Genomic DNA, 9,868 nt, shown 5'->3' with positions numbered 1-9,868 from the left:
ATATTTTTATGTGATTTCAATATTGTTCTTCATGATGTAAGCATTAAAGAAGGGTATTAGAATTAATATTTAATTTAAAATTAGCTGAGATTTATTGGAAATTGTTAAGATATCCTCTTAACCTCTATCTACAAATTTAAAATAAATTGAATCTCACAACATTTATATGTATATTGCATTTGGGTTTGTTGATGTAATAATAATTAATTTTTTTTTAGCTATGCACGGATTTTTCTTTTCCAATTGAGAGAACAAATTGTGCTCCCAAGTCCCAACAACTCAATTTACCAACCAAAGAATAAGTCTCCTCCTCTCTGTCAATAACAATGCTCATCTTATTTGAAAGTATATTAATGAGCCATTGATTTCCAATTTTTATAAATATTCCAAAATCGAATAATCGACCTCACACATGGCCTTCTAATTATAAAATATTCACAAAAACAACAATTGAATTAAGTTCTTCTCTCCTGATGTGATGTTTTCTCCTCATCATAAAATTGATATAATATTTACCACTCTATTAATTTTAAAATAATTATATATATAAATTGATGTATTAAGGTAATTTTAGAGTTACTAATGTATTGATTTTTATAGTAATTTTATCTTTACAAATAGCACTTCTTACTCATTAGACCCTATAATATTGTATTTGTTCAGTATCCTTATCTTACTCATTGGAAAAGAATTTGATAAATTCACATGATTTTTTATATTTAAGAAAAATGATTCCTAATCTCACGGTTTTGATCAATATGCTGATAGGAATCATGGAATTGTCCATTCGTTACCAACTTAGACGAGCAAATGGAAGATAGATAATAGGAAAGCGGAAGAATTAGTGTTTTCTCTTTTGCGAATAAAAAGATAATAAGAAACCTGCAATAAAATATCAGTTTGAAGTTACTGTTCTACGATCACGACCGTTATTCCCAAATTGTTTGCAGATCACATAGATATTATAGAAAACTATCATGGAGATCAATTAGATAATATAGTCCGTGGAAATATTAGGGTGATCATGGCTTCATGCAGAAAAGATTGGATTTTATAATACTGGTGACCATATTTGAAGCTCGGAGTAACTTTCACATGCGAATTTGGATGTCAAACTCTATTTATTCATAGCAGAAGTTGGTATTTACAGTACAGAGCCTACATGGCTTCATGCTCTCCTGCAGTATTATTTCTGAAATTCACACCCACAACCACACCATTAAACCCACAACTGAACTAGAACTAGACGTTACCTACATATAAGATAGATAGACACACATGATTTTATTTGAGTTTTTATGGTTTGCAGCGGCCTTCAGAATCGACTGTGTTGTCACCAAATCTGACTTCCTTCTGTCCATTGTACTGCACGCTGGAAGTTTGAGGATAACCAGCAGCGCCATCCATGGAAGCACGGCTTTGAGGTCCATAGTAGAACACTCCTGAACAAGACACCACTATCGCTGGCACTCCTCTCTCGTATGCTTTTCTCACGTCATCTGAATCGGGCCTTTCTTGTCCCGGGAACGGGTGAGTGTGGAAGTCTGCCACCACCACGTAATTCCTCCCCTCTGCAGTCGGCACACCGTCTTTCTCAGGATTATCAAGTTCTATTTCGCCGCCTGCAATTACAACTCATATTATACATTCATTTCGCATTGGAAAATTTGCTTAATTCACAATAGAAATTCATGTATATATAAACATTTCATTATATCGTGTATATATACAAACAAAAAAGAACAGTAGTACTTACTATCGTGTATATACATGGGAACTTCTTGTATATATAAACATTACATATGTTGTGTATATATAAACAAAGAGAAAGTATAGTACTCACTCTGACTTGCTTGGGCGGAACGTTGTGAGCTTGCGAGTTGAACCACCAGAGAATTGTGATCGGGATTGTTGGAATCGGCGTAAACCCATCCTCCTCTCTCTTGGTACAAATCATTCCCCAAGAAGCTCTCCTTCCATGCTTCCCCCGCAGCTACTTGGAACTCCTTACTCACCAAGAGATCTGTGACACTTGGACCATTATATCCTCCTCTCCCTAAGAACCTCTCCTTCCGTGCCGCACTCAGACACATTAATGCAGCCACACACAACAGTGTAAGCAGGAGAGCAGAAGAGGACCGAGCCATGATAGATAGATATAGTATGAGAAAATATGATTATGAATGTTGTGTGTAAATGAAGGGATTCATCCATGTATTTATAAGTGCTTGAACACTGCAGCAATTATTTTGAATAGTGGGTTTATATCAAAATGGGAGGCATGTCAGCAACCACTTTGCCGATATTATTCAAATTTTAAATCGGATTGAGGCTCCTTTGCTTTTTCTGATTGACATATTCCACTGATCCCTCCACCCTTTTCTGTTGCACAGTGCTCCTAAGCGAAACCATATCGAAAAGTGGGGTAACTAATTGATTCATCTCTCTGTCAATACTCAGCAGAACCAATATAAAGAGAATACTGAGTTGTTCAGTGGAACGCCTACGCATAAATGATCCTTATCTCCGTGCATAGACTGTATGAAGAGGTGAAAGTCAAAATTAGAACTTCGGCAGGCATTTCTGAAAGTTTTAGAAGCGATATCGGGGTCAAGCAAGGTTGCCCACTGTCTCCGACCCTTTTTGGTTTATATATCGACAAGCTTGAGGAGTGGTTAAATTCGCAAGGAGGTGATGGTATCTATTTGTGCAAGTTTGTTATAAGGCTTCTTTTGTATGCAGATGACCTTATTCTGATTGCTAAATTGGCGCTTGGTTTGCAAGAGCACTTACTATCCCTTGAGCATTTTTGTAGAAGTGTGGGGATGCAAGTCAATATCAGCAAAACGAAAGTAGTGGTCTTCTCTAAGAAAAGAAAACATAATCAACATAAGTTCTACTTTGAAGGCAACATTCTGGAAGAAGTTGCGGAATACAAATACCTCGGAGTTGACTTCAACAAAAATCTAAGCTGGAATGGTTGTAGAAAGAAAAGAACTTTGGGGGGTTGGAAAGCATTTTATGCTTTTCAAAATAGGTGTAGAGAGGCAGAGTTATGGGACTGGAAGACCACTCAAACTCTTTTTGGGCTTCTAGTGATTCCAGTGATTCTATATGGTTGTGAACTGTGGGCTAGTAGTACTTCCGACATGCAGTGGAGACAAATTGAGAAAATTCAGAAGCGTTTGATTACAAACAAATTTAAGATCAAAAGTGCAGTGCCTTATGATATCTTGTTAAGTGAAACAGGGGCTGCTCCTATTGAAGCAATTGCTATGGTGCGAGTCATAAGTTATTTAAAAAAATTGAGCAAATGGAAGATGGTAGATGGCCTAAGGTTGTCTTTAATGATAGATTGTGCAAGAGCAAAAAAACTTGGATGCAACAAAATAACAAATGGTTTAGTAAATGGGATATTTGCTTGAACGTGTGCCCCATAAACAACAAAGAGATAAAAGCTTTTGTTATGGAAAAGTTCCACAAACGTACTTGGGAGAAGGAGCTAGGAAGAAAGAAAAATTACTATATTGAAGTGTTTAATCCCACTCATAATCATCAACCAAAAGCATACATAGAGGCCAATATCTCTTGGAAAGCCAAAATTCTTATTGCTCAGTTAAGGACTAATTCTCATCAACTCCGTTGTGAAACAGGGCGCTGGAAAAGGCCAAAGGAAGTGTGGGAGGAAAGGGTATGCATTTTTTGTTCTTCCGGAAAAGTGGAAACAGAAAAACATTTTATTTTAGAATGTGAGGCCTTCAAAGACAACAGGGAAAGTTACGCAGATACGCTGGCAGCTAACTCTTGGGATAATCTATTTAACGAGGGGTTTGTCGAGAAGACGGGAGCATTTATTGTGAAGCTTCACAAAAAAAGGGCCGAATACATCAAGCAGATGAAAAAGCAATCTGTCCCATAGGCTATCTTTAGCCTCGTGGACGTTAAAATAATTTCTTCTTCTTCTTCTTCTCTATGAATGCTTCAACAGGACCACAATGTTTTGTGATGTTCAGTGTGGAAATAGGGATACTGCAATGATAACCCACGATCCAGAGAGCACCCTGGCCATATGCCAAGTTGTCATTAAAAATGATATCAGACCATGAAATTAATTCAAGTTAATATTCGTGTTGGGTAATTATTAAAATTGATATCAGACCATGACATTAATTCAAGTTAATATTCGTGTTGGGTAATTATTTTTGGAGTCGTCAACCGAGGCGGAGGAGCATGAGGAATGGCCAGAACGCTAAAAGTTGTTAAAAGTTGTTGGAATCTGAGAAAAAAAATTTAAAAAAATCTTGTAGAGTTAATGTTTGAATAGTTTTTTAATGGTGGAAATCAATTCAGCACCAAAATTTTTAAAGTTTAATAATTATAACTTAGATTTACAAAAGTCCTTATCTAAATATAATAGAAATTTCCGTAACTTTCTGAGCAACTCCTCAGCCTCATTAAACCAAAACATTATTTCTTTATGATGGAATAGAGATCAAATATTGATGGAATATGGATCAAACATACAATGCTAAATTCTAATTTTGAAAAATTCTATGGGGTGTAAAGTGAGTAAAAGCTCTAGGTAATCCCTAGTTGTATGAGATTATAATGGTAGTGATGCTAAGTACAAGACTAACCTATTGGTCAATTTTTTAGTCATATAAAAAATTATTTTAAAACTAATTACTTTTATTTCAAAATAGAGATTTTAAAAATTTATTTTACTCAGTCATAAAAATAATAATTTAAAATAAACTTATAATTTAGTTAATTTTTTAATATTAATTATATAAAATACAAAAATATATTATGAAATATTTGATATTTATGATATTTACCAATGATTTATATTGATATTATTAAACAAATTATAATATCAAAATTTAATAAAATCATAATATTTTTTTAATAGTATCTATATTTTCTATAATAACTTCTTAAATAATTCAAATTCAATTTTATTATTATTATTATTATTATTATTGTTATTATTATTATTGTACGATTTATTCACATTTCCATTATAGGAAAAATGATTATTGATTTGATTTTTTTGTCTCCTCTCTTCTTCCATTAATTTAAATATTTCAGGACTTTTATTTTACTTCAACAAAATAAAGGCCATGATAATCAATTCAAAAAGATCATTTATGATACTTTTGTATATGACAACAATAATTTGGAGGAATTACCTTGATACCAAAAACATTAGAATTGATATTCAACACAACCTCAATTGAAATTATAGCATTGAGAAAATGATAAATTAAGGGTAGAAAAGTTATTATAGACTTGAAAATTATTGTATATTAATAGGCATTTGGCTTTGAGATTTGAATAACTAATTTGTGATACTTTTATCACTTTGATTATCTTATATACAAGTGAATTTTGAAAATATAATATAAGTAGAAAATCTTGGAGAAAGATAGAATAAATTGAAAGAATTTTATAACTTAAAATCCCAAAATTAAAGGAAGTACATTGAGAATCTTATCTTCTTCATAGAAGCAAGCCTCCCATCATTGAGAGCACAAATATGATTGAGTAACTAATGTATAAGAATAAGATAAACAACATGGAAGACTAGAATCTCTCTAGGATTTCTTCAAACACCAACTAAAACCATGAGGCTAAAAAGTGTATGGCATAAAGATGCCAAAACTTAGCTAAATAATTAAGAAATAGTATGACAAACACTAGAAGAAATCATTATATTGATAATATTAAATATATTATTCCATCTAAAGTTAATCAAAATCTATGGTACAATAAATAATTAGAGGATAAAAAGAAAACTAAGATACTACCCTCATCAAATTACCTCTAGGTTTTGACTAATGCAAAGAAAAAAATAGAGATTGCTAAAATAAGAACAAACTTTCATGAGTTGCATAGTGAAAGTAGGCATTAGACCCCCCGGATGCGGGTGATTAGAAACGCATTCAGTGTGATGGGACTGGGGTGGGCGAAGCCGCGACGCCACTTGCCAGCCATGAACATAGGACTAAAAGCCATGTGGGAGGAGGATCGCCCGCAGGTGGGTGTCATTGCGTGTAAAGGAATGTCTGAGGCTAGCATTAATATGTCGTCCCTCTTCGCATGCGATGATTGTCATCAGCCCTCGGCTCCCATGAATGCCATAGTTATGGCGGGAGGGTATCGAGGTGGAGGAAACTGTTTATTAGCCAGCTTCAGCCATGGCTATACGTTGTTGTTTTTCATGTTGTTTTGGAAGGTTGCGGGTTCTGCCGGTGCAAGGGCTCTGGCTCTTATCCACATCCCTCTGTTGTGGTTGTGAGCTCACGACCGCAAGCCTGTGTGCTCTATTCGTGTGGTATCTCCCCTGTTGTTCGTGTTGTCTACATTCACGCTGCTGTCATGCCGAGGCCCCGCCAGAGGATGCTCAGCCGCAGAGGCTCAGGGCGGGGCGCCCCTTCACGCCCGTCCTCCGGGACTGTCGCCTCGAGTCAGGATCCTCGACCTCGTAGTGGAAGTGGGAACACTCTGAGGCCCAGCCAATTCCTCGATCCCAGCTCTCCAGGCTCTTCTTCTTCGCCCTCCTTCGGTTCTGCTATCTTTACTTTCAATTGCTCCCTGATTCGACCACGGATCACTGCACATGTCTCTGTCCTCTTTTTAGAGGAAGCCCAAGAAGAGGGCGGTCCCAATGCTCCAATGCCAATCACAGAGGATGAACATGAAGAGGGCGAACCCAATACCCCGAGGCCAACTGTAGATTTGCAGCGCGGGATGGTACTGCCGGACAACACTATCAATGTCAATCCAATGGCGCCTGCTCCTCCAGACACGCGAGAAGATGCAGCGGCCCAAGCTCAGGACCTGGTTGAAGGGGGTTGGTGTAGGATCGTGGAGGAGTTACCAGATGTGTAATCAAGCTTTGCAGTTGCTTAACAGGTTTTGTGGCCCAGTTGAAAGGGTTTTTTGGCTCAATGTGTCAAATTCTGTCTCTGCTACCGTGTCGAGATCAATTTCTAGTTTCTGTTGTGTTAGCTTGTTGTTTGTGTTCTTCTGGATCCCCTGCGTGGGAAATCTCGTCCAATTTCTCAGTTTTGGACAATGTCTGGCTCAAATGACCTTCCTCTCAGGCTAGTTGGTTCACCATGCTCAGCTTGTTGTAGTTTTACTCTTTTACTGTGAATAATAGTATAGACTTACTTAGAAAAAAAAAAAAGTAGGCATTAGACAATTCCCAAAACATTATAGGATTAAAGAATCTTCCATATTTATGACACTAAGAGGGTTTGAAGATGAAAAATATTTTCTCATAGAATGCCACACATATACCTAAATTAGATCCCAATTTAAAAACATTTATCACAATACCAACCTTCCTAACTTTCTAATTCATGAAGACTATGACAATCTTAGAACAAGTATTTCCATGTGAAGCTTGTTTGGATTATTTGCCAAAGTCTTTTTGGATTTTATCCTTGGTAAAGATTTGCCAGAATATTGTCATTGCATTTCATTCTTGGGAAGGATGTTGCTATTGATGGTCATAGCAACATAGACAAAGCGAAGAAGTTCATTGAGCAAATCCAATTGGTACATCAAACATATCAAGATCAGCTTGAAAAGTTCCAAGGTCAAATGGATCGAGATTGGAAAGGTGAGGGAACTATACCATTAACTGCTGAAAAACTGAAAGTGAGCTTTTGGGGTCCAAAAGCTTATAGTGGGGAAGAGTGATTTGGAGCTCAAAATTTTGTAAAAATTCAAAGTTGTTGTGGATTGGTGTGGAACTTGAACAACCATGTAGTGGTCGTCATCCTGAATTCGGCATAAGTCATTTCACGCTAAATGAACTCCGTATGCTCCCTGAAACATGTTCTGTTCGTTTTCCTAAACAAACGAATTAAAAAAAAAAAAATGTAGGAAGCCCGATCAACAGTCTGTAAGGATGGAAGTTTCTGAAGACGAGGAAGAAAGCATTGAAATAATCTTTTAGCAATGGAGTCAAGAAGAGATCAGATTCTGCTATCAAGAAATATGGTAGAAAGAAGATGAGGAATATGAAGTGTAAAAAGCAAAGCAAAGAAGGCAATTTGAAAATGAAGAGTTGTGGCAACCTTTGAAGAGAAATCTATAAAAGACAAGCTCAGAACAAATACAATATAGTCAAAGAAAAATTACAACGACCACAAGTGAAAAATGGAGAGATCAGTGGAGTGGAATATAAGTGAAGAATGGAGACATCAGTGGCATAAGAGGTGTACACTAGCAACTTACCCCAATAAAGAATGGAGAGATCAGTGCAGTACAATATACGAATCACATAAAGCAAAGGAGTGTCAATCCAATTTAAAAATGGATCGACATCAACAAAGTGGTGCTGACACGCCTCTAATTTTGAAATAAACTGACTATTCAAAATAATTGCTACACAGATCCTGCTCTACTTAGGAACTTATAAATTCTTGGTTGTGTCCCTTCATTTCCACACAACATTCATATTCATATTTTCTCATAGTATATCAATCTAATCATGTCTCGTTTTTCATCTGCTCTTCTCTTGACATTGTTGTGTGTTGCAGTCTTAATTTGTATGAGGGATCAAATTTCTTGAGGTAAAAAATTCTTTTCGAGTGAAAAACTTGAAAAAAATGGCATCTCAAGGGATTTTATTCCTCTTTGACCTTCCTAGATTTGTGATTAAAATGAATATATATATATATTCACATAAAGTGCTAAGCTAACAAAATGCACTCAGAGTTATACAAGTTAAATGATATATTAAGTGTCACTAGTATACATACATCTTAATCATAGATTTAGTAAGCAACGAGAAGGATCAAATTTCTTGAGGTACAAACTTATTTTCGAGTGAAAAGCTTGAATTTCTTTTTTTTTTGCATATCAAGAGATTTGATTCCTCTCTCACCTTGCTAGAATTGTGATTAAAATGAATATGTATGTGTGTGTGTGTAAAATGGCCATGAGATTACTTTAAATGTTTTAACTATAAGAATTTATATTTATTAATTACTTATCTATATATATATATATATATATTATTTAACATGAACATTGAAATATTTTATTTATAGATCACATTGTTTATATTTAAATGTTTTTTTTTGTTATTAATATAATTTTACTTAATCGACCATCATTAGGAATTGCTTTTTTGAGCGCGCGCGATAGGTAATGCTCCCTGCTAGGTCTGCGACCAACTGCCGCCGCCATGGCTGCTCCAGGGGGTGCGGAGACCTCTCCCACCCCTCCGATCTCGCCAGCAGAAGCCTTCAGGAGGATTCTTACGCAGAGAGGGAAAAAACGAATGCAGCTTGAAGCCCCGAAGTTTATCAAAAAATTAGAAGAAATTCCAGAAATTGCTCTGCCAGAAGACCAGACAATCAAAATCGCCCTTGCCCTGGCTGACAGAGGTTTAGTAGGGCAATTTATGGGTCGATGGCCAACAACAAAATCGACTGATCAATGGGTGCAAAGAAACTGGAGACCCCTGCTTCCAAACAATGTGATCAGCTACGCGGTTGGAAGGGGCTTCTTCATCTTTGAATTCACTACCAAAGAAGACCGAGATCTGGTGTTCAGAAATGGCCCATATTTCATGGGAAACCAAGGTCTCTTTCTGAATAAATGGACACCCGACTTTGACCCCTCAGTCGATGTCCCAAAGGAGGTCCCTGTTTGGGTTCGGCTTCCCAATCTGCCAATACACTGTTGGAGCTATCAAGCACTGCAAAAGATAGGAAATGGACTGGGAAGATTCATCGACAAAGCTGATAACAAGGGCCAATACACCTGTGCCAGAATATGTGTGGAAGTGGATCTCGAAGCTGGGCTACCGGAAGCTATCAAGCTGACAGTGGGAGATTGGCAC

General features: G+C 36.5%; 1 protein-coding gene across 1 annotated transcript; it reads right to left on the bottom strand.

Moving 5' to 3' along the window:
* Nucleotides 1-1,102: 1,102 nt before the first annotated feature.
* On the bottom strand, nucleotides 1,103-2,207 carry LOC149267393 (uncharacterized). Its single transcript, XM_089398692.1, has 2 exons — nucleotides 1,844-2,207; nucleotides 1,103-1,622 (listed from the first exon to the last, which is right to left on the bottom strand). The coding sequence occupies exons 1-2, from the start codon at nucleotides 2,145-2,147 to the stop codon at nucleotides 1,297-1,299; spliced, it is 630 nt and encodes a 209-aa protein (XP_089254818.1). The 5' UTR covers nucleotides 2,148-2,207; the 3' UTR covers nucleotides 1,103-1,296.
* Nucleotides 2,208-9,868: the final 7,661 nt, after the last annotated feature.

The sequence above is a fragment of the Pinus tabuliformis genome, chromosome 6 (assembly GCF_031772625.1).
Source record: "Pinus tabuliformis cultivar Carrire ecotype Pingquan chromosome 6, CPIR1, whole genome shotgun sequence".
Taxonomy (NCBI): Eukaryota; Viridiplantae; Streptophyta; class Pinopsida; order Pinales; family Pinaceae; genus Pinus; species Pinus tabuliformis.
The sequence above is the reverse complement of the archived record's forward strand: the minus strand, read 5'-3'. Positions and strand labels throughout refer to the sequence as shown.